At 37.1% G+C, this 23,734-nt stretch overlaps 5 protein-coding genes across 8 annotated transcripts in view; all 5 read left to right on the top strand.

The window, feature by feature from the left end:
• Positions 1 to 238: 238 nt before the first annotated feature.
• Positions 239 to 4,210, top strand: LOC149040809 (uncharacterized). The gene is made up of 6 exons (XM_089214642.1): positions 239 to 332; positions 404 to 442; positions 1,325 to 1,584; positions 1,779 to 1,893; positions 2,893 to 3,018; positions 3,199 to 4,210. The coding sequence occupies exons 1-6, from the start codon at positions 239 to 241 to the stop codon at positions 3,663 to 3,665; spliced, it is 1,101 nt and encodes a 366-aa protein (XP_089070768.1). The 3' UTR covers positions 3,666 to 4,210.
• A 110-nt stretch (positions 4,211 to 4,320) lies between these two features.
• On the top strand, positions 4,321 to 12,740 carry LOC149040808 (uncharacterized). The gene is made up of 6 exons (XM_089180695.1): positions 4,321 to 5,898; positions 6,900 to 7,153; positions 7,341 to 7,455; positions 8,205 to 8,327; positions 8,690 to 8,815; positions 8,992 to 12,740. Exons 1-6 carry the CDS (start codon positions 5,805 to 5,807, stop codon positions 9,450 to 9,452), a joined length of 1,173 nt encoding a protein of 390 aa, XP_089036821.1. The 5' UTR covers positions 4,321 to 5,804; the 3' UTR covers positions 9,453 to 12,740.
• Positions 11,672 to 15,700, top strand: LOC149040807 (uncharacterized). The gene is made up of 5 exons (XM_089214641.1): positions 11,672 to 11,677; positions 12,608 to 12,934; positions 13,129 to 13,243; positions 14,236 to 14,361; positions 14,538 to 15,700. Exons 1-5 carry the CDS (start codon positions 11,672 to 11,674, stop codon positions 14,993 to 14,995), a joined length of 1,032 nt encoding a protein of 343 aa, XP_089070767.1. The 3' UTR covers positions 14,996 to 15,700.
• A 1,250-nt stretch (positions 15,701 to 16,950) lies between these two features.
• LOC149040806 (uncharacterized) lies at positions 16,951 to 19,286 on the top strand. The gene is made up of 5 exons (XM_089214640.1): positions 16,951 to 17,044; positions 17,649 to 17,667; positions 17,909 to 18,021; positions 18,760 to 18,822; positions 19,043 to 19,286. The coding sequence occupies exons 1-4, from the start codon at positions 16,951 to 16,953 to the stop codon at positions 18,819 to 18,821; spliced, it is 288 nt and encodes a 95-aa protein (XP_089070766.1). The 3' UTR covers position 18,822; positions 19,043 to 19,286.
• A 1,031-nt stretch (positions 19,287 to 20,317) lies between these two features.
• The window catches only part of LOC149040805 (uncharacterized), a 9,978-nt gene continuing 6,561 nt past the window's right edge, over positions 20,318 to 23,734 (top strand). For 2 of the 4 annotated variants that reach the window (XM_089180689.1, XM_089180687.1), the window contains exons 1-3: positions 21,573 to 22,128; positions 22,210 to 22,315; positions 22,452 to 23,734. The exon at positions 22,452 to 23,734 is cut by the window's right edge. The gene's annotated coding sequence lies outside the window, so the exon portion shown is untranslated. Of the gene's footprint in view, positions 21,148 to 21,572; positions 22,129 to 22,209; positions 22,356 to 22,451 lie in introns of those variants that run through there. The other 2 variants (XM_089180688.1, XM_089180690.1) reach the window with 2 other exon arrangements.

Below are 23,734 nucleotides of genomic sequence, written 5' to 3'. Positions count from 1 at the left end.
CATGAGATTATTCAACTGACGTATTCGCAAATGTTAAAAAATAAAATCCTATAACTGCGAAGTGTGCTGGTCTCACATCTGCCGCTTACATTAATATTCATTTTCCTTTTTTATGATTCTGCAATTCGCTGTATTGTTTTGAGTGTTGAAATATTAGGTCTCGTTGCATTTAAAAGAGAGAGCAGCGTTTCATTTAGCTCGCTATAGCTAGCTGAAGGGTGTTCTCACTAACGACAATATGATACTGTTCTCACCAGCCGTTGGTGATCCTTCAATGAGTAAGGTCCTAACTTTAATATGGATTTTTCGTTTTGGTGTACTGGTGTATGGAGGTAAGTGACTCCTGCCAAAAGCTGGCATCGCTTACACTTTAATCTATTATAACTGTTTTATTCCTGATCAGATTCATATTCTTGTGTTATGGTACAAAAGGAAGAAGAAAGTAAGTGTGTGAAAAGAGAAAACTCATCAAGTTAACTTTAAATCTATTCCGAGTGATGATGTGAAATTTCGAATTCTCAAAGTAAATATGGCAGAAATGGGATATTGCACGATAGCACGTTATTGCAAAACTACCCTGTTTACAATGCCGTGATCTTAGTTGGGCGTAAAGGAAACGTGGACGTGGAGAGATCTTTTGGTAAAATTATTGCGGATTTAAGTCGACATTTGTCCAAACATGATCTGTTAACAATTTTTGGGTTGCTGATGTCCAATTATTATGAAATGAAAACTGAAACGGAAAAACACATTGATGTGGACCTTGAAAGCTAAAGGAGTGATAGTATAGATTTGCTATCGTGAAGAATTTCTAAAGCTGACGTTTCAGAGCGAAGCGCTAAAGGTTATTGAGTTCCACCCCCATCGAGGCAGCGTCACAGTTTCCTTAGAAACCTACCCCCTCATTTGAAAACCAGATCCTATTTAGAATCATAATGGTGAACATTAATCCTATTCTTCAATGTAATTGGTAAGTAAAAAAATGATTGTCCGAAAAAGCAACTTTTCTGGTAAGATGAATATGATGCCTTGAATTCAAGTTTGCAGGCTATTTAGCTAAGTCACTCACCTAACGAAAAGAGAGGAAAGGCTTATCACCTGCCTTTCTTTCGAGGATGAAAGAGCGTAGCAAATATTCGTGGTTTTTTTTTTTTGGTCGAGCGGCAAATCAAGAATTAATTATGTAGTTTCCCTGGCATTTATGGAACAACTTTCAACAAATATTGCGATAAGACTTAGGTTGTCGGCTTCCATAAAGCTTGTGTGCTGTTTGATTTCATTTTCTCATTGAATTCTTCATTGAATTCTTCATTTCTTGCCAAAGCTTTAGATGATTGCCGAGTGATTCAGTTCAAAGCAGGAACGAAAAACAAGATCTTAACAAAACACGTCATAAGAAGTGAACAAGCAAAGGACAAGGATATCTGCGAGTTGAAATGCTACTTTGAACCAAACTGTGTGTCCTATAACTATGATCCGCTGGGAGATGGAACATTTACATGCGAGCTAAATAACAGAACTCATTTGCAAGTCTCTCCCAGTTACTTCGAATATAGGAACGGCTCTTTGTACACAGCAATCATTGTAAGTAACTAACAATATCAATTTTACCAGGGTGATCGTTCCGCGAGCGAGAAATTTCTGGTTCAAGTTGAACCTCCTTGTTTATTTATTTATAATTACCCACTTAATTATTTTTCTCTCTAAATACTCAGTTTATTTATTTACTTATCTAAGCTTTATCTGTCTAATTACTTGATTCATGTATTGCATTTGAGAATTCCTGTGAGAGCAATCCGCGTGTTAGTAACTCTACTTGTCAAGCAGGGTTTGGTAGTCATGGTTACCGCTGTATTTGTTCTGACGGATATGAAGGAGAGCTTTGCCAAATAGGTGAGAAAGGAAACTCCTCGCCATAGCAGGTCTTTATCTCTCAGGTTCATAGTTGAAGTTACACAATAAAGCTGCAAATAAAGTAGCCTCTCATCAAGGAGAGTTTTGAATCATCATCTGTCTAATCAATACAGCCTTAATATCTGCATCAAAGGATATCTCCGTCACAGGGTAAGGGGCAAGTTAGGTTTGTTCAGTACGTGCTCTCTCAAATGCTGAGCATTAACCGAGGGGTGATATCAAAGTATTGCTGTCGTGAAAATCCTAGATAATGGAGCTTACAGAAAAACGAGAAAGTAAGAGAATATCGGAATAAGAAAGGGTGATATGGAGGGAAAACTTCCTTCATGTTGTCAACTGTTGAATATTTGATGCAAGGGCGAGAACACAAATGAAACGAATAAAAGTATAAGTTTAATTTCGTGCTGAAAGCAAATACTTGAAATTTTGGAATAACTGACAGAAATAATAGATTAATACGATGGAGATGCACTTTAGATGAAAAAGATCTATTTCACTATAAGGAATATTACGGGTTTTTTTGTACATCGAGCAAACACGATTGTTCCTCTGACGGCAACTGTGTTAATGTCGTGGGTTCATATTAGTGCTCTTGCAAGCCTGGATTTACTGGCGATGGTAAAATTTATTTTGTATAAAAGTGCAAAGCTTTTGATTAACCTCTTCACCAGTCTTGCAAGACAGAAATAACTGATGTGATTCGCAGGGTCAATTGTCGTAAAATTACTGCTAAAAAAGGGTCAGTCTTAATGTTAATGAAACAGAGAAGGCTGCCTCCACATCATAATCAGCAAAATTGCTTTTTTAAGCATATTTCAAATACACAGAACGATGCCGAACTTCTGGCAAACCTGTGAATTTACCACCTCAGCAAATTACACTTTTCAGTAGATTCTGGGAAACGCCAAAAAAAGCAACCCCACCTCTTCTGATAATTTCCCTACACCTTGATTAGTCTTATATTCAATTACTACTTAGATATCGATGAGTGTAACGATGGAAGCCATGACTGTCACTTTGCGGCCGATTGTACAAACACCGCTGGATCATTCGACTGCAGCTGTCAGTCTGGACACCTTGGAGATGGACGGCACTTTTGCTCAGGTATGTCTTAATCTTTAACCCAAAACACAAACAAATGTGAGTGAATAGTGTGGTTTGAACATAACCACAGTTATTCTTTAATTACTTTCCTAAAACAAATCACTGAATTTATTTTGCGTTACCATTTCTAAGACACGAAAACCTAAGGCTTTCTATAAGACCTGACAAACTTTTTAACAGATAACTGGAAAAAGGTCAACCTCGATCCTGTCTGTTTTGGGACAAAAGATGACGACTACGGAACTTTTCATATCCAAGAAGCCGGTCAAATCTACACATTTAAACTTGTCCATACAAGTGGCTCCGTGACATGCATCACTTCAACAACTTCAACAAAGTGGGGATGCTCATCTCCAAGTTACAGAAATCACAACCTAATGACGGTGATAACATACAGCAACAAAACAGTTCTTCCGCTTGCTGAGTTCTTGAAAGGCAACGACAACACATACTATACTTACCAACTCGACGGTGCCGATTTCAACTCCGCAACACTAGTGTTCAAGCTCCTCCCCACCCCACTGGTTGTATTGGTCGGTCAGCAGTTTCAATTATGGTATGCGCATGACTTGGTTGATTATGCTGAGTATAATAACGGTGGTAAGACATGCGCAGACGTTTATGCTCTGTACAATTTACACGGTTAAACAGTTGCGGCGACTACAGATGACTTCAGCCGTACGTCTGCACTTTGCTGAATCACAGCCGGCAAACAGTCGGAGAGTGGCTATTATTTAGTTCATAAAGAAGGCACGGTAGATGTGATATGGCTTCAATCACTAGGTCCTTAATGAATGGTCCGTTCAGTTGGTACGATAAGTAAGCTGATTGGTTATAGGGTCCTATATTGACAAATTCAGCGAGCTTCGACATCGATATGGAAACGTAGTAGATTATTTCATGTAATAATGCAAGTATGTAATGACGAAAAGAAAAAACAGAAAAAAAAGCAATATTAAGAATCGAGATTTGCCATAATATTACCTAGAGTAGTAATGAAGTGCCTGCTTAGCTATTCACCAGCTCACATTCAACGTGGGCCTACTGCATTATTGTTAAATATTTCACAACAATTACTTTCCCTGCGGCTGATGCTTATGAATTTGCTTTCTTTCAATGAAAATGAATTGAAAATAAACTTGAGTGCCCCAGAGCTCATAAAAACTTCAATAAATGACAATCTCTTTTATCAGCTCTTCTTTAAGATAGCTTAAATTTAAAACTGTCGAGTTTAATTTTATGCCGTGTTTCTGTTTTGTCTATTTTTCAGAACAGTTATTTTCCCTGCGGCTGATGCTTATGAATTTACTTTCTTTCAATGAAAATGAATTGAAAATAAACTTTAGTGCCCCAGAGCTCATAAAAACTTCAATAAATGACAATCTCTTTTATCAGCTCTTCTTTAAGATAGCTTAAATTTAAAACTGTCGAGTTTCATTTTATGCCGTGTTTCTGTTTTTCATCATCTTTACAGTGGATTTGGGTCCAGAAATAGCTTGTATTTAATTTTATCTTCAATAAATAAACAACTGAACTTACGGAAATTTTGATTGGCAGTAAGAGCTGATTGGGGTACCCCGTTGGTTTAAACAGTTAAGACAAGTGTCCTACGGTAGCTGCAATATGCGTTTGTTGCGTCTTAAAGATACGTGACGGAATGGCGGTACGTTTGTGGCAGAAAAGATTATTAAACCGTTTAACCATCCTACAAAAATTAGCCCTGAATAATTTCGGTAACCAAAGACACTGCTTTTTTTTGTGGGCGGCTGGCACATTTAATTTCAGCTTTAAAACAGTGTCGACGGGGTGTCCTTGTAATATATTGCCAATACAATTGTTTCCTTTTCTTTTGTGGTATTTTTTTTTTTCGCTTTTTACAAGGCAGGAAATCAGCCTCTTTCTTGACACCAAGGCGATATATTTGAGTTAAGATGAGAAAAAAAATGAGTACTCTTGAGGTAAACAAACGTCAGGTGCAAACTTGAGCCTTGTAAGTGTATCACCAGCCTAATCTACATTGAGAATTTTCTATGTGATTGATATCAAGTAGATTCACTTTAATTATATTCAATTTTACCCTCCTTCTTATTTGAATTTGGTTATTTAGAGGCGTAGGTGTTCAAGTTTGGGTTTATCACTTAAAATATTATAGCTTAAAAAAGTGTTGATGGTCTTTTCAATTTTCATTTCCACAAAAATAAATCTATCACTGTTCAGCATGTTCTCTGTTTCAAGTATTTCCTTAAAATTAAAATAAATGTGCATGCACGTCTTTGTCGCGGAGCTTTTTGAAGCGGTCCAACCTTTTTTTATTTTGATCCTTCAATGAATTGATCTGCAGTTGAACGCGCTCGACAGATTTTCAACTTCATTTAACCCATACATCAAAGTGGAAACACTGAAAAACGTTTTGCGTTAGGCAATCTTCGGCAAGCGGTTAATTAGTTATTTACAAAGGCAAACATCACGCATTTAAGTTATTTTTTCTCTCCTACAGTTTTTCTGTAATTCTTAAGACTCGATGTTTTGTTTTCAATTTAAGTTAAGCCATGTGATTATTCAAGTGACGTATTCGCAAATGTTAAAAAATAAAATCCTATAACTGCGAAGCGTGCTGGTCTCACATCTGCCGCTTACATTAATAATCATTTTCCTCTTTTATGATTCTGCAATTCGCTGTATTGTTTTGAGTGTTGAAATATAAGGTCTCGTTGCATTTACAAGAGAGACCAGCGTTTCATTTAGCTCCCTATAGCTAGCTGAAGGGTGTTCTCACTAACGACAATATGATACTGTTCTCACCAGCCGTTGGTGATCCTTCAATGAGTAAGGTCCTAACTTTAATATGGATTTTTCGTTTTGGTGAACTGGTGTATGGAGGTAAGTGACTCCTGCCAAAAGCTGGCATCGTTTACACTTTAATCTATTATAACTGTTTTATTCCTGATCAGATTCATATCCTTGTGTTATGGTACAAAAAAAAGAAGAAAGTAAGTGTATGAAAAGAGAAAACTCATTAAGTTAACTTTAAATCTATTCCGAGTGATAATGTGAAATTTCGAATTCTCAAAGTAAAAATGGCAGAAATGGGATATTGCACGTAGCACGTTATTGCAAAGCCACCCTGTTTACAATGCCGTGATCTTAGTTGGGCGTAAAGGAAACGTGGACGTGGAGAGAAGATCTTTTGGTAAAATTATTGCGGATTCAAGTCGACATTTGTCCAAACATGATCTGTTAACAATTTTTGGGTTGCTGATGTCCAATTATTATGAAATGAAAACTGAAACGGAAAAACACATTGATGAGGACCTTGAAAGCTAAAGGTGTAATAGTATAGATTTGCTATCGTGAAGAATTTCTAAAGCTGACGTTTCAGAGCGAAGCGCTAAAGGTTATTGAGTTCTACCCCCATCGAGGCAGCGTCACAGTTTCCTTAGAAACCTACCCCCTCATTTGAAAACCAGATCTTATTTAGAATCATAATGGTGAAAATCAATCCTATTCTTCAATGTAATTGGTAAATAAAAAAATGATGGTCCGAAAAAGCAACTTTTCTGGTAAGATGAATATGATGCCTTGAATTCAAGTTTGCAGGCTATTTAGCTAAGTCACTCACCTAACGAAAAGAGAGGAAAGGTTTATCACCTGCCTTTCTTTCGAGGATGAAAGAGCGTACCAAATATTCGTGGCTTTTTTTTTTTTTGGTCGAGCGGCAAATCAAGAATTAATTATGTAGTTTCCCTGGCATTTATGGAACAACTTTCAACAAATATTGCGATAAGACTTAGGTTATCGGCTTCCTTTAAGCTTGTGTGCTGTTTGATTTCATTTCTAATTGGCTTCTTCATTGGCTCATTTATTTCTTGTCAAACCCTTAGATGATTGCCGAGTGATTCAGTTCAAAGCAAGAGCGAAAAACAAGATCTTAACAAAACACGTCATAAGAAGTGAACAAGCAAAGGACAAGGATATCTGCGAGTTTAAATGCTACTTTGAACCAAACTGTGTGTCCTATAACTATGGTCCGCTGGGAGATGGAACATTCACATGCGAGCTAAGTAACAGAACTCATTTGCAAGTCTCTCCCAGTTACTTCGAATATAGGAACGACTTTTTATACAGAGCAATCATTGTAAGTAAATGACAATATCAATTTTACCAGGGTGATCGTTCCGCGAACGAGAAACCTCTGTTTCAAGTTGATCCTCCTCGTTTATTTATTTACCACTTTATTATTTATCCCTCTAAATACTCAGTCTATTTATTTACTTATCTAAGCTTTATCTATCTCATTACTTGATTCATCTTTTGCATTTTAGAATTCCTGTGAGAGCAATCCGTGTGTTAGTAACTCTACATGTCAGGCGGGGTTTGGTAGTCATGGTTACCGCTGTATTTGTTCTGACGGATATGAAGGAGAGCTTTGCCAAATAGGTGAGAAAGGAAACTCCTCGTCATGGCAGGTCTTCATCTCCCAGGTTCATAGTTAAAGTTACACAATAAAGCTGCAAATAAAGTAGCCTCTCAGAAGGGAGAGTTTTGAATCCTCATCTTTTTAATCAATACAGCCTTAATATCTGCATTAAAGGATATCTCCGTCATAGGGTAAGGGGCAAGTTAGATTTGTTATGTATGGGCTCCCTAAAATGCTAGAGGTTGTTAGAAGGATTGAAACCCCAAGGTTGAGACAACTGGAGACGTCGTTATAGGATGTTCTTCTGCAGCATTAACCGAGAGGTGATATTAAAGTATTGCTGTCGTGATGTGATAAATCCTAGATAATAGAGATTACAGAAAAACGAGAAAGAAAGAGAATATCAGAATAAGAAAGGGTGATACGAAGGGAAAACTGCCTTCATGTTGTCAACTATGGATATTTGATGCAAGAGCAAGAACAGAAATGAAACGAATAAGAGTATAAGTTTCGTGCTGAAAGCAAATAGTTCAGTGGAATTTTGGAATAACTGACAGAAATAATTGATTAATACGATCGAGATGAACTTTAGATAAAAAAGATCTATTTCAAAATAAGGAATATTATGGTTTTTTTTCGTCTTCCTTTAATCTTGAATAGATATTGACGAATATGTCTAAGGCAAGGAGAAGTGTTCCTCTGATGGCAGTTGTGTTAATGTTATGGGCTCATGCGTCTAACTTTTCCGTCTCTTGTAACTCGTGTGTAGATACTGATGAGTGTACATCAAGCAAACACGATTGTTCCTCTGACGGCGACTGTGTTAATGTCGTGGGTTCATATCAGTGCTCTTGCGAATCTGGATTTACTGGCGATGGTAAAATTTGCCAAGGTAACATTTATTTTATATAAAAGTGCAAAGCTATCGATTACTCTCTTCATCAGTCTTGTAAGACAGAAATAACTGATGCAATTCGCAGGGTCAATTGTTCTTAAAATTACTGCTAAAAAATGGTAAGTCTTTACATGTTTATGTATCTGAGGAGACTACCTCCACATCATAGTCAGCAAAATTGCTGCTTTAAGCATATTTAAAATATACAGAATGATGCCGAACTTCTGGCAAACCTGTGAATCCGCGACCTCAACACATTACACTTTTCAATAGATTCTGGGAAACGCCAAAAAAACAACCCCACCTCTTCTGATAATTTCCCTACACCTTGATTAGTCTCATATTCCATTTCTACTTAGATATCGATGAGTGTAACGATGGAAGTCATGACTGTCACTTTGCGGCCGATTGTACAAACACCGCTGGATCATTCGACTGCAGCTGTCAGTCTGGACATCTTGGAGATGGACGGCACTTTTGCTCAGGTATATCTTGATCTTTAACCCAAAACACAAACAAATGTGAGTGAATAGTGTGGTTTGAATATAACCACAGTTATTCTTTAATTACTTTCCTCAAACAAATCAATTTATTTTGCGTTACCATTTCCAAGACACGAAAACCTAAGGCTTTCTTTGAAACCTGCAAAACTTTTTAACAGATAACTGGAAAAAGGTCAACATCGATCCTGTCTGCTTTGGGACAAAAAATGACGACCACGGAACTTTTGATATCCGAGAAGCCGGTCAAGTCTACACTTTCAAACTTGTCCATACAAATGGCTCCGTTACATGCGACAGTTATCGCTCACCGACCAAATGGGGATGCTTACGGCCAGAATACGGAAATTATAACCTGATGACAGTGATAACATACAGCAACAAAACTGTTCTTCCACTTGCTGAGTTCGTGAAAAGTAACGCCGAAAACAAACTGTATACTTACCAACTTGATGGTGCTGATGTCAACTCCGCAACACTAGTCTTCAAGCTCCTCCCCACCCCACTGGTTGTATTGGTTGGTCAGCAGTTCCAATTATGGTATGCGCATGACTTGGTTAATTTTACAGAGGATAATAACGATGGTAAGACATGCGCAGACGTTTATGCTCTGTACCATTGAGACGGTTAAACGGTTGCGGCAACTACAGATGACTTCAGTCGTACGTCGGCACTTTGCTGAATCACAGCCGGCAAACAATCGGAGAGCGGGTGGTATTTAGTTCATAAAGAAGGCACGGTAGATGTGATATGACTTCAATCACCAGGTCTTTAATAAATGGTCCGTTCAGTTGGTATGATAAGTAAGCTGATTGGTTACAAGGTCCCTATATTGACAAATTCAGCAAGCTTCGACATCGATATGGAAACGTAGTAGATAATTTCATGTAGTAATGCAAGTATGTAATGACGAAAAGAAAAAACAGAAAAAAAAAAGCAACACTAAGAGTCGAGATTTGCCATAATATTACCTAGTGTAGTAATGAAGTGCCTCCTTAGCTATTCACTAACTCACATTCAACGCGAGCTTACGGCATTATTGTTAAATATTTCACAACAGTTATTTTCCCTGCGGCTGATGCTTATGAATTTGCTTTCTTTCAATGAAAATGAATTGAAAATAAACTTTAGCGTCCCAGAGCTCATAAAAAACTTCAATAAATGACAATCTCTTTTATCAGCTCTTCTTTAAGATAGCTTAAATTTAAAACTGTCGAGTTTCATTTTATGCCTTGTTTCTGTTTTTCATCATCTTTACAGTGGTTTGAGTCCAGAAATCGCACTTTCAATAGCTTGTATTTAATTTTTTTCTTCAGTAAATAAATAACTGAACTTACGGAAATTTTGATTGGCAGTAAGAGCTGATTGGGGTACCCCGTTGGTTTAAACAGTTAAGAAAAGTGTACTACGGTAGCTGCAATATGCGTTTGTTGCATTTTAAAGATACAAGACGGAATGGCGGTACGTTTGTGACAGAAAAGATTATTAAACCGTTTAACCATCCTACAAAAATTAGCCCTGAATAATTTTGGTAACCAAAGACACTGCTTTTTTTTGTGGGCGGCTGGCACATTTAATTTCAGCTTTAAAACAGTGTCGACGGAGTGTCCTTGTAATATATTGCCAATGCAATTGTTTCCTTAAGTTTGCTTTTGTGGCATTTTTTTTTCTTCGCTTTTAACGAGGCAGGACATCAGTCTCTTTCATGACACCAAGGCGATATATTTGAGTTAAGATGAGAAAAAAAATGAGTACTCTTGAGGTAAACAAAACGTCAGGTGCAAACTTGAGCCATGTAAGCGTATCACCAACCTAATCTACATTGAGAATTTTCTATGTGATTGATATCAAGTGGATTCACTTTAATTATATTCAATTTTACCCTCCTTCTTATTTGAATTTGGTTATTTAGAGGCAAAGGTGTTCAAGTTTGGGTTTATCACTTGAAATATCTTAGCTTAAAAAAGTGTTGATGGTCTTTTCAATTTTCATTTCCACAAAATTAAATTTATCGCTGTTCAGTATGTTCTCTGTTTCAAGTATTTCCTTAAGCTTTCATCTTATCGTTGAAGAATTCTTTTTTAATTAATTATCACTTGAAATATTTTAGCTTAAAAAAGTGTTGATGGTCTTTTCAATTTTCATTTCCACAAAAATAAATCTATCACTGTTCAGCATGTTCTCTGTTTCAAGTATTTCCTTAAATTAAAATAAATGTGCATGCTTTCTCGCACGTCTTTGTCGTGGAGCTTTTTGAAGCGGTCCAACCTTTTTTTATTTTGATCCTTCAATAAATTAATCTGCAGTTGAACGCGCTCGACAGATTTTCAACTTCATTTAACGCATACATCAAAGTGGTGACACTGAAAAACGTCTTGCGTTAGGCAATCTTCGGCAAACGGTTAATTAGTTATCTACAAAGGCTAACATCACGCATTTAAGTTATTTTTTTTTTCTCCTACAGTTTTCCTGTAATTCTTAAGACTCGATGTTTTGTTTTCAATTTAAGTTAAGCCATGTGATTATTTTAGTGACGTATTCGCAAATGTTAAAAAATAAAATCCTATAACTGCGAAGTGTGCTGGTCACACATCTGCTGCTTACATTAATAATCATTTTCCTCTTTTATGATTCTGCAATTCGCTGTATTGTTTTGAGTGTTGAAATATTAGGTCTCGTTGCATTTACAAGAGAGACCAGCGTTTCATTTAGCTCGCTATAGCTAGCTGAAAGGTGTTTTCACTAACGACAATATGATACTGTTCTCACCAGTTGTTGGTGATCCTTCAATGAGTAAGGTCCTAACTTTTCTATGGATTTTTCGTTTTGGTGTACTGGTGTATGGAGGTAAGTGACTCCTGCCAAAAGCTGGCATCGCTGACACTTTCATCCATTATAACTGTTTTATTCGTGATCAGATTCATATCCTTGTGTTAATGGTACAAAAGGAAGAAGAAAGTAAGTGTATGAAAATAGAAAGCTCATTAAGTTAACTTTAAATCTATTCCGAGTGATAATGTGAAATTTCGAATTCTCAAAGTAAAAATGGCAGAAATGGGATATTGCACGATAGCACGTTATTGCAAAACTGCCCGGTTTACAATGCCGTGATCTTAGTTGGGCGTAAAGGAAACGCAGACGTGGAGAGAAGATCTGTGGGTAAAATTATTGCGGATTGAAGGCGACATTGGTCTATATATATGATTTGTCCACAATATTTGAGTTGCTGATGTCCAATTATTACCTAATAAATGGAACTGAAAAAGACACTGATGAAGACCTTGAAAGCTAAAGGAGTAATAGTATAGATTTGCTATCGTGAAGAATTTCTAAAGCTGACGTTCCAAAGCGAAGCGCTAACGGTTATTGAGTTCTACCCCCACCGAGGCAGCGTCACAGTTTCCCTAGAAACCCACCCCCTCATTTTAAAACTAGATCCTATTTAGAATTATAATGGCGAACATCAATCTTATTCTTCAATGTAATGGGTAAATAAAAAAATTATGGTCCGAAAAAGCAACTTTTATGGTAAGGTGAATATGATGCATGGATAATTCAAGTTTGCAGGCTATTTAGCTAAGTCACTCACCTAACGAATAGAGAGGAAAGGCTTATCACCTGCCTTTCTTTCGAGGATGAAAGAGCGTAGCAAATATTCGTAGTTTTTTCTTTTTTGTCGAGCGGCAAATCAAGAGTTAATTATATAGTTTCCCTGACATTTATGGAACAACTTTAAACTAATATTGCGATAAGACTTAGGTTGTCGGCTTCCTTTAGGCTTGTGTGCTGTTTGATTTCATTTTCTCATTGGCTTTTTCATTGGCTTATTTATTTCTTGCCAATATCTTAGACGATTGCCGAGTGATTCAGTTCAAAGCAGGAACGAAAAACAAGATCTTAACAAAACACGTCATAAGAAGTGAAAAAGTAAAGGACAAGGATATCTGCGAGTTCAAATGCTACTTTGAACCAAACTGTGTGTCCTATAACTATGGTCCGCTGGGGGATGGAACATTCACATGCGAGCTAAATAACAGAACTCATTTGCAAGTCTCTCCCAGTTACTTCGAATATAGGAACGGCTCTTTATACAGAGCAATCATTGTAAGTAAATAACAATATCAATTTTACCAGGGTGATCGTTCCGCGAACGAGAAATTTCTGGTTCAATTTGAACCTCCTTGTTTATTTATTCATAATTACCCACTCAATTATTTATCTCTCTAAATACTCAGTCTATTTATTTACTTATCTAAGCTTTATCTATCTAATTACTTGATTCATCTTTTGCATTTCAGAATTCCTGTGAGAGCAATCCGTGTGTTAGTAACTCTACATGTCAAGCAGGGTTTGGTAGTCATGGTTACCGCTGTATTTGTTCTGACGGATATGAAGGAGAGCTTTGCCAAATAGGTGAGAAAGGAAACTCCTCACCATAACAGGTCTTCATCTCTCAGGTTCATAGTTGAAGTTACACAATAAAGCTGCAAATAAAGTAGCCTCTCAGCAAGGAGAGTTTTGAATCCTCATCTGTCTAATCAATACAGCCTTAATATCTGCATCAAAGGATATGTCCGTCACAGGGTAAGGGGCAAGTCAGGTTTGTTCAGTACGTGCTCTCTCAAATGCTAGAGCATTAAAGGGGTGATATCAAAGTATTGCTGTCGTGAAAATCCTAGATAATGGAGCTTACAGAAAAACTAGAAACTAAGAGAATATCGGAATAAGAAAGGGTGATATGAAGGGAAAACTTCCTTCATGTTGTCAACTGTTGAATATTTGATGCAAGGGCGAGAACACAAATGAAACGAATAAAAGTATAAGTTTAATTTCGTGCTGAAAGCAAATACTTGAAATTTTGGAATAACTGACAGAAATAATAGATTAATACGATGGAGATGCATTTTAGATGAAAAAGATCTATTTCACTATAAGGAATATTACGGGTTTTTTGTACATCGAGCAAACACGATTGTTCCTCTGACGGCAACTGTGTTAATGTCGTGGGTTGATATTAGTGCTCTTGCAAACCTGGATTTACTGGCGATGGTAAAATTTATTTTGTATAAAAGTGCAAAGCTTTTGATTAACCTCTTCACCAGTCTTGCAAGACAGAAATAACTGATGTGATTCGCAAGGTCAGTTGAAATTACTGCTAAAACAGGTCAGTCTGTACATGTTAATGTAACGGAGAAAGCTGCCTCCACATCATAGTTAGCAAAATTGCTTTTTTAAGCATAACTAAAATATACAGAATGATGCCGAACTTCTGGCAAACCTGTGAATTCACAACCTCAGCACGTTACACTTTTCAGTAGATTCTGGGAAACGCCAAAAAAAACAACCCCACCTCTTCTGATAATTTCCCTACACCTTGATTAGTCTTATATTCAATTACTACTTAGATATCGACGAGTGTAGCGATGGAAGCCATGACTGTCACTTTGCAGCCGATTGTACAAACACCGCTGGATCATTCGACTGCAGCTGTCAGTCTGGACACCTTGGAGATGGACGGCACTTTTGCTCAGGTATATCTTGATCTTTAACCCAAAACACAAACAAATGTGAGCGAATAGTGCGGTTTGAACATAACCACAGTTATTCTTTAATTACTTTCCTCAAACAAATCAATTTATTTTGGGTTGCCATTTCTAAGACACGAAAACCTAAGGCTTTCTTTGAAACCTGACAAACTATTTAACAGATAACTGGAAAAAGGTCAACCTCGATCCTGTCTGTTTTGGGACAAAAGATGACGACCACGGAACTTTTCATATCCAAGAAGCCGGTCAAATCTACACATTTAAACTTGTCCATACAAGTGGCTCCGTGACATGCATCACTTCAACAACTTCAACAAAGTGGGGATGCTCATCTCCAAGTTACGGAAATCACAACCTAATGACGGTGATAACATACAGCAACAAAACAGTTCTTCCGCTTGCTGAGTTCTTGAAAGGCAACGACAACACATACTATACTTACCAACTCGACGGTGCCGATTTCAACTCCGCAACACTGGAGTTTAAGCTCCTCCCCACCCCACTGGTTGTATTGGTTGGTCAGCAGTTCCAATTATGGTATGCGCATGACTTGGTTGATTATACTGAGTATAATAACGGTGGTAAGACATGCGCAGACGTTTATGCTCTGTACCATTGACACGGTTAAACGGTTGCGGCAACTACAGGTGACTTCAGCCGTACGTCTGCACTTTGCTGAATCACAGCCGGCAAACAATCGGAGAGCATGTGGTGTTTAGTTCATAAAGAAAGCACGGTAGATGTGATATGGCTTCACTAGGTCCTTAATGAATGGTCTGTTCAGTTGGTACGATAAGTAAGCTGATTGGTTATAGGGTCCCTATATTGACAAATGCAGCGAGCTTCGACATCGATATGGAAACGTAGTAGATAATTTCATGTAATAATGCAAGTATGTAATGACGAAAAAAACAGAAAAAAAAGCAATACTAAGAGTCGAGATTTGCCATAATATTACCTAGTGTAGTAATGAAGTGCCTCCTTAGCTATTCACCAGCTTACATTCAACGCACGCCTATTGCATCATTGTTAAATATTTCACAACAATTACTTTCCCTGCGGCTGATGCTTATGAATTTGCTTTCTTTCAATGAAAATGAATTGAAAATTAACTTTAGCTCCCCGGAGCTCTTAAAAACTTCGATAAATGACAATCTCTTATATCAGCTTTTCTTTAAGATAGCTCGAATAACTGTCGAGTTTCATTTTATGCCGTGTTTCTGTTTTTCATTATCCTTAGAGTAGATTTGAGGCCAGAAATCGCACTTTGAATAGCTTGTATTTAATTTTATCTTCAATAAATAAACGACTGAACTTACAGAAATTTTGATTGGCAGTAAGAGCTGATTGGGGTACCCGTTGGTTTAAACAGTTAAGAAAAGTGTCCTACGGTAGTTGTTATATGTGTTTGTCGCGTCTTGAAGATACGTGACGGGATGGCGGTACGTTCGTGACAGAAACGATTATCAAACCGTTTACCCATCCTGCAAAAATTAGCCTTGAATAATTTCGGTAACCAAAGACACTGCTTTTTTTCTGTGGGGCGGCTGGCACATAAAATTTTAGCTTTAAAGCATTGTCGACGGGGTGTTCTTGTGATATACTGTCAATGCAATTGTTTCCTTTGACATTGTGGTATTTCATCTATTTTTTCCTTTTTTACGAGGCAGGACATCAGCCTCTTTCATGACACCAAGGCCATATATATGAGTTAAGATGAGAAAAAATTATTACTCTTGAGGTAAACAAACGTCAGGTGCAAACTTGAGCGATGTAAGCGGATCGCCAACCCAATCCACATTGAGAATTTTCTATGTGATTGATATCAAGTGGATTCACTTCAATTATATTCAATTTTACCCTCCTTCTTATTTGAATTTGGTTATTTAGAGGCAAAGGTGTTCAAGTTTGGGTTTATCACTTGAAATATTATAGCTTAAAAAATTGTTGATGGTCTTTTCAATTTTCATTTCCACAAAATTAAATCTATCGCTGTTCAGCATGTTCTCTGTTTCAAGTATTTTCTTAAAATTAAAATAAATGTGCATGCTTTCTCGCACGTCTTTGTCGTGGAGCTTTTTGAAGCGGTCCAACCTTTTTTATCTTGATCCTTCAATAAAGTAATCTGCAGTGGAACGCGCTTGACAGATTTTCAACTTCATTTAATGCAAACATCAAATTGGTAACACCGAAAACCTTCTTGCGTCAGGCATTCTTCGGAAAACGGTTAATTAGTTTTTTACAAAGGCTAACATCACGCATTTAAGTTTTTTTTTCTCCTACAGTTTCTCTGTAATTCTTAAGACTCGATGTTTTGTTTTCAAATTAAGTTAAGTCATGTGATTATTCAAGTGACGTATTCGCAAATGTTAAAAAATAAAATCCTATAACTGCGAAGCGTGCTGGTCTCTCATCTGCCGCTTATATTAATAATCATTTTCCTCTTTTATGATTCTGCAATTCGCTGTATTGTTTTGAGTGTTGAAATATTAGGTCTTGTTGCATTTACAAGAGAGACCAGCGTTTCATTTAGCTCGCTATAGCTAGCTGAAAGGTGTTCTCACTAACGACAATATGATACTGTTCTCACTAGCCGTAGGTGATCCTTCAAAGAGTAAGGTCCTAACTTTTATATGGATTTTTCGTTTTGGTGTACTGGTGTATGGAGGTAAGTGACTCCTGCCAAAAGCTGGCATCGCTTACACTTTAATCTATTATAACTGTTTTATTCGTGATCAGATTCATATCCTTGTGTTAATGGTGCAAAAAAAAGAAGAAAGTAAGTGTGTGAAAAAACTCATTAAGTTAAATTTAAATCTATTCCGAGTGATAATGTGAAATTTCGAATTCTCAAAGTAAAAATGGCAGAAATGGGATATTGCACGATAGCACGTTATTGCAAAACTGCCCACTTTTCGTCGAGCGGCAAATCAAGAGTTAATTATGTAGTTTCCCTGACATTTATGGAACAACTTTAAACTAATATTGGATAAGACTTAGAATGTCGGCTGCCTTCAAGCTTATGCCCCGTTTAATGTCATTTTCTCATTGGCTTCTTCATTGGCTTCTTCATTTCTTGCCAAACCCTTAGATGATTGCCGAGTGATTCAGTTCAAAGCAGGAACGAAAAACAAGATCTTAACAAATCAAGTCATAAGAAGTGAACGAGCAAAGGACAAGGATATCTGCGAGTTGAAATGCTACTTTGAACCAAACTGTGTGTCCTATAACTATGGTCCGCTGGGAGATGGAACATTCACATGCGAGCTAAGCAACAGAAATCATTTGCAGGTCTCTCCCAGTTACTTCGAATTTAGTAACGACTTTTTATACAGAGAAATTATTGTAAGTAAATAACAATATCAATTTTACCAGGGTGATCGTTCCGCGAGCGAGAAACCTCTGTTTTAAGTTGAACCTCCTTGTTTTTTTATTTACCACTTTATTATTTATCTCTCTAAATACTCAGTCTATTTATTTACTAATCTAGGCTTTATCTATCTAATTACTTGATTCATCTATCACATTTTAGAATTCCTGTGAGAGCAATCCGTGTTAGTAACTCCACATGTCAAGCGGGGTTTGGTAGTCATGGTTACCGCTGTATTTGTTCTGACGGATATGAAGGAGAGCTTTGCCAAATAGGTGAGAAAGGAAACTCCTCGCGATAGCAGGTCTTTATCACCCAGGTTCATAGTTAAAGTTACGCAATAAAGCTGCAAATAAAATGGCCTCTCAGCAAGGAAAGTTTTGAATCCTCATCTGTTTAATCAATACAGCCTTAATATCTGCATCAAAGGATATCTCCGCCATAAGGCAAGGGGCAAGTTAGATTTGTTCAGTATGTGCTCTCTCAAATGCTAGAAGTTGTCAGATGGATTGAAACTCCAGGGTTGCGACAACTGGAGACGTCGTTATAAGGTGTTCTTCTGCAGCAATAACGGAGAGGTGATATCAAAGTATTGCTGTCGTAATGTGATAAATCATAGGTAATAGATCTTAAAGAAAAACGAGAACGTAAGAGAATATCCGAATAGGAATGGGTGATATGAAGGGAAAACTGCCTCATGTTGTCAACTGTAGATATTTGATGCAAGGACAAGAACAGAAATGAAACAAATAAAAGTATAAGTTTCGTACTTAAAGCCAATAGTTGAAATTGGGAAAAACTGACAGAAATAATTGATTAATACGATGGAGATGCACTTTAGATGAAAAGATCTATTTCAAAATAAGGAATATGGTTTTTTTCATCTTCCTTTAATCTTGAATAGATGTTGACGAATGCGTCTTAGGCAAGGAGAAGTGTTCCTCTGATGGCAGTTGTGTTAATGTTGTGGGCTTATACATCTTACTTCTCCGTCTCTTGTAACTCGTGTGTAGATACTGATGAGTGTACATCGAGCAAACACGATTGTTCCTCTGACGGCGGCTGTAACATTTAAGGTAACATTTATTTTATATAAAAGTGCAAAGCTAGGCACTTTTGCTCAGGTATATCTTGATCTTTAACCCAAAACACAAACAAATGTGAGTGAATAGTGTGGTTTGAACACACAGTTATTCTTTAATTACTTTCCTCAAATAAATCAATTTATTTTGCGTTACCATTTCCAAGACACAAAAACCTGAGGCTTTCTTTGAAACCTGCAAAACTTTTTAACAGATAACTGGAAAAAGGTCAACCTCGATCCTGTCTGTTTTGGGACAAAAAATGACGACCACGAAACTTTTGATATCCGAGAAGCCGGTCAAGTCTACACTTTCAAACTCGTACATACAAGTGGCTCCATTACATGCGACACTTATCGCTCACCGACCAAATGGGGATGCTTACGGTCAAAATACGGAAATTATAACCTGATGACAGTGATAACATACAGCAACAAAACTGTTCTTCCACTCGTGAGTTCGTGAAAAGTAACGCCGAAAGCAAACTGTATACTTACCAACTTGATGGTGCTGATGTCAACTCTCCCACGCTTGTGTTTAATTTTTTTCCCCATGCCCTTGGTTGTATCTGTTGGCCAACAGTTCCAAATTTGGTATGCGCATGACCTGGTTGGTTCTACCGAGAATAATAACCATGGTGAGACATGTGCGGACGTTTATGCTTTGTACCCTTTAAACTGAAATTCAGCATTGAACTAAATCTGAGATTTGGAAGGTCGAAGGTTTATTTATGGAGATCAAAGTTTTAATTTGATTTAACAAGATCAAGTTAGAGTCAAATTGAGAGAAGAAATATATGTATAAAGATTATTAAAATGTCATGGGGGAGAGGGTGAAAATAGGCGTGTGTTGCTGTTTTGAAGGCTAGAGCGTAATCTTCGAAGATCACTTGGCCAGCATGCCTACTCATGCCTGCCGAAAGTGAATGTAAAGCGCGTACTATTAAGTTAAAAGTCAGCCCACCAGATTAACTCAAAGTAAATTAGAGTCGATCAGAGAGAGAATCAGAGTTTATCAGTCAGTCTGAGTTATAACGAGTTAAGTCAAGAGGGATGCATTTTCTGTAAGTATAATTGTATAAGAGAACATATATCAAAGAAGATTGAAAAGGACGGATCGAGGATCCTTGGTGCCTTTCGCAGAGCGAAGTTCCATCTGCGGTATTTCAGAAACCTTTTCTACAGCGGTTGCTATAATTATTATTTAGAAAGTTGAGACCTGAACAATACCAGATATAACGTTCTCATACCAATGTAGTTAGATTTTAGCATTAGCTTGGAAGAGAAGTGTCAAATACATTTAATCAGTGTGGTTTCAAGTAAAAGAAGGGGCCGAGAAAAATTCATGTAACATTTTAAAAATTAACAGACCTTCTTAAATTTACCATCATGTGATAAATTTATCTTATCATGTGATATGTAACCAAGTTCCAATTTTTTTTAGTCACGGCTGTTATTTGGGAATGATAACAGAAGACGGATTGAATAAATTCCACATGTTTGTCGGCCTCTTTCGAGCTCGCATTTTGTTCAGTTCTAGTAATTCTGAGTAATTTTCATTTTGAATGGTATACGCACTATTTGAATGGTAGAATTGCCAAAAGTGAATTTAAAAAAATCGAATATTTGGAAGTACTTTACCATTTTTTAATCCATAGATTCGAGATGGCCAATTAAAAAAATAGTTCTGTATCGGAGACGAGCTGTTCACATGGCTATGGCTTGCCTTTTAGCCCCTTATGATTCTTATTCAATTAGACAAACAGTAACGATAGAGGGAGACACAGACAGAGACGTTCAGCCTGGTTTTTTTAAAGGGATGATAACACTATCTACTGGATAAATTGCTATCCGACGTGTAGCGCAGTAGGTTTCGTTATTACTTATCGTCTGGATAACGATTTATCCGTTGTATAGCAATGCCCTTTATCTGTCCTTTAAAAAACTGGTCCTGATGGCCATGTAGCGAGATTGACGAACACTGAAACAGACCTGAGAGAGAGAGAGAGAGAGAGAGAGAGAGAGAGAGAGAGAGAGAGAGAGAGAGAACAAAAGGAGCTTCGTGAGAAAGAACTGAGTAGCCGGAAGGTGGCGGACTATCACGGATACAGCAGATGCCACCTCCAATGTATTACATTTTTTATCCTTTTTATACTTTATTAACTTTTATATATCCTTTGCTTCGTTGTATGGATAGATCTTTACGAATGTATCATAAATAATGACGATTGTTCCTTTTACGGGGACTGCACTAACGTTGTGGGGTCATATCAGTGCACATGTAGGCATGGATTTACTAAAGATGGGAAAAACTGCCAAGGTAAGCCTTTACATCAGTGAAATTCGACCCTCCGATAACATGGCAAGGAGCAAGTACCGTGAGATTTGTTCCACATCTGATCTCACGAGGAACGTTAAAAGTTGTCAAAGGAATTAAAATCCCCTAAGTTGGAGCAAATAAAGTTAAATGTAATCTTATTAAATGAATGATCTCATCCAAGATGATATGAGGAGCAAGAGAATATCAACTGTTGATATTCAATTGATACTCTCTTGATGTTCTCTTGATGAGGAATGATATCAATGGAACATTGTCGTGACGCGGCAAATCCAAAAAAATGGATTATTGAGCAAGATGAGAAAATAAATGAATAATGGATGCTTTGAGATAGTACAAATGAAATATTTTTGTGATATTGTAAATTCTGGATAACTGATATTAGGGCAAGAACAGAAACTAAACGAATAATGTTGTAAGTTTCGTGCTGAGATCAATTAGATGTAATTCTGGAGGACCTGACCGGGTGATTTGAATGCAGAGGGAGACGGGCTTTCGGAAGAGAAAGGATTAATTAGATTATACGGAATTTCATACTTCTTTCGTTTTCGTGGATCTTGAATAGATTTTGACGAATGCGCCTTAGCCAAAGACGATTATTCCTGTGATGGCAACTTTCTTAATGTTATGGGTTCACACGGATGCGCATGTAAACCTGGATTTACAGGTGTTGGTAAAACATGCCAAGGCATGTTTTTAACTAGAAAAGCCAACAGGCATGCAATAACAAGGGTACCGACTGATTGTAAAGAATAGGGAATCAGCACAAAATGTCCTACTCAAGCGACACACCTTGCTCAAGGGTAGAAAATGGTTGAAACATGAATGATTTAGAAACCAACTAACCGCAAAAGTAATTAAATTTTGTTATCTTTATTTTTTCGCATGGATCTTTTTGCAGATATTGACGAATGTGCTCTGGAAAAACACAGTTGTTCGTCTAACGGGGAATGCGCCAATATGGTGGGTTCATATCAGCGTATGTGTAAACCTAAATTTACCGGCGGTGGTATAACTTGCCAAGGTGAGATTTTTATTTACTAGGAAAAACAGTTACGATAGGATAAGAAACAGACAGAGAAAGACTGAAGGATATGTTGAGTGATTGACAGAAACCGGAATAGGCTGAAGGAAAGAGAGGATTATGATCGTAAGGAACACATGGATGAAGCAGAAACTACCTCATTTGCGTAAAATTTTTAATCTTTACTTGTTTTCGTTTTTATGCTTTGTCTTGTTCCTTCTATTTAATTTGTTTATTTCTAACTTAATTGATTCATGAACAGAGCTTTACGAATGCATCACAAACCAAGACAATTGTCCCTGAGAGAATGGGCAGGGCATGCAGTGACTGTGGACTTGTCCTGGTCAGCTCCGGCCTTTATGGATGATTTAATACCGACACTGAAAAGGAAAAATAGAAAAGGTAGCTTTAAATCGTCTGCGGAAGACAACTCGGATAATTAACGGATAATTTAAGCAAAATTAAATATGTTCAATGGTCGTTTCCTGTAATCCAATATGTCAGTTTTAAGTAGGTTACGTCGGTGACAGTAGTATATGATTTTACCAGGCGATATGTCGTTAATCCTCTACACTATAACGAGGTGTAAATAGGCGTCAGGAAGTAAACCGCCATCATCACGATTTAAAAGAGCGTGGGCGGAGTTGATATGCCAGGCTTCCAAACAAAGGCGCTGGTGGTAACGTCGATTAGTGATGATAATTGTAGACTTATCCCACCCAATTGTATGGTTGTTTAGGCATGTATGCTTCGACAAAAATGAATTTTCTTTTTCGCAAAAGAAGACCACTTTTTGATGCTCTTTCAAACGTGTACCAAACTGACGTTTGGTCTGTCCGATATACTCGTGACCACAGTCATTGCACGGAATAGAATAAATAGCATCGGTTCGTATTTATTCTATTTATTCTATTCCACGGCAAAAAGTTCAAATTTTCATATCGGGGGAAAGTGAAAGTGAATTTCTACCTTATATCCGTTTTTTACCAAAATATCTTTCTTAATTTATTCATTTCGGTAAATTGTATTGTTTACATGGTGTCAATACTCATTAACAAGGAAAACGTCTGTTATTGAAAAAATTTTGTTTTCATGAGTTCGCCGTTTTGTTGTAAATTTTTGCAAGCGTTTTAGAGCTTATTAAAAGAAAGGAAAAAAAATTCGATTGAGGGTTAAACAGGTATCCATCGATCTCAGTTTTTCTTAGTGTTTTCATCATTCTCATAAAATAATCATAACTCATAAAATAATCTTATGAGGGACCTAAAGCAGCAAGGAAGGCAAAGATAAGGAAGACATCAATTACAAAATGAATTTAATTTATGTTTTAAGTTAGAATTTCGTCTCTAAAGGAGGGTCGTCTCGAAATATTTAGTACCAAACAGAAACTTCAATGATAGTGTCAATCACTTGATTTTGAGTCTTAAATAAGACCAAATTACTGCATTTCATCTTTGCATTATGTTTTTTTTTCCCAACTTCCTGTTTGCACCACGCTGGTAGCTGTAATAGGTTAGTACAGAATGAAATTGTACATCCCTCTCC

Source organism: Pocillopora damicornis, chromosome 8, assembly GCF_964200805.1.
Source record: "Pocillopora damicornis chromosome 8, jaPocDami1.2, whole genome shotgun sequence".
Lineage (NCBI taxonomy): Eukaryota > Metazoa > Cnidaria > Anthozoa > Scleractinia > Pocilloporidae > Pocillopora > Pocillopora damicornis.
This window is presented reverse-complemented; position numbering and strand designations above follow the sequence as displayed.

Excerpts from the sequence above, each read along its gene's own strand:
- LOC149040809 (XM_089214642.1), top strand. The coding sequence starts at position 239 with ATGATACTGTTCTCACCAGCCGTTGGTGATCCTTCAATGAGTAAGGTC. Across the intron at positions 333-403 it reads TGGTGTACTGGTGTATGGAG|ATTCATATTCTTGTGTTATG; the intron begins GTAAGTGACTCC and ends ATTCCTGATCAG. Across the intron at positions 1,894-2,892 it reads AGGAGAGCTTTGCCAAATAG|ATATCGATGAGTGTAACGAT; the intron begins GTGAGAAAGGAA and ends ATTACTACTTAG.
- LOC149040808 (XM_089180695.1), top strand. The coding sequence starts at position 5,805 with ATGATACTGTTCTCACCAGCCGTTGGTGATCCTTCAATGAGTAAGGTC. Across the intron at positions 5,899-6,899 it reads TGGTGAACTGGTGTATGGAG|ATGATTGCCGAGTGATTCAG; the intron begins GTAAGTGACTCC and ends TCAAACCCTTAG. Across the intron at positions 8,328-8,689 it reads CGATGGTAAAATTTGCCAAG|ATATCGATGAGTGTAACGAT; the intron begins GTAACATTTATT and ends ATTTCTACTTAG.
- LOC149040807 (XM_089214641.1), top strand. Across the intron at positions 13,244-14,235 it reads AGGAGAGCTTTGCCAAATAG|ATATCGACGAGTGTAGCGAT; the intron begins GTGAGAAAGGAA and ends ATTACTACTTAG. Across the intron at positions 14,362-14,537 it reads TGGACGGCACTTTTGCTCAG|ATAACTGGAAAAAGGTCAAC; the intron begins GTATATCTTGAT and ends ACTATTTAACAG.
- LOC149040806 (XM_089214640.1), top strand. The coding sequence starts at position 16,951 with ATGATACTGTTCTCACTAGCCGTAGGTGATCCTTCAAAGAGTAAGGTC. Across the intron at positions 18,022-18,759 it reads AGGAGAGCTTTGCCAAATAG|ATACTGATGAGTGTACATCG; the intron begins GTGAGAAAGGAA and ends ACTCGTGTGTAG.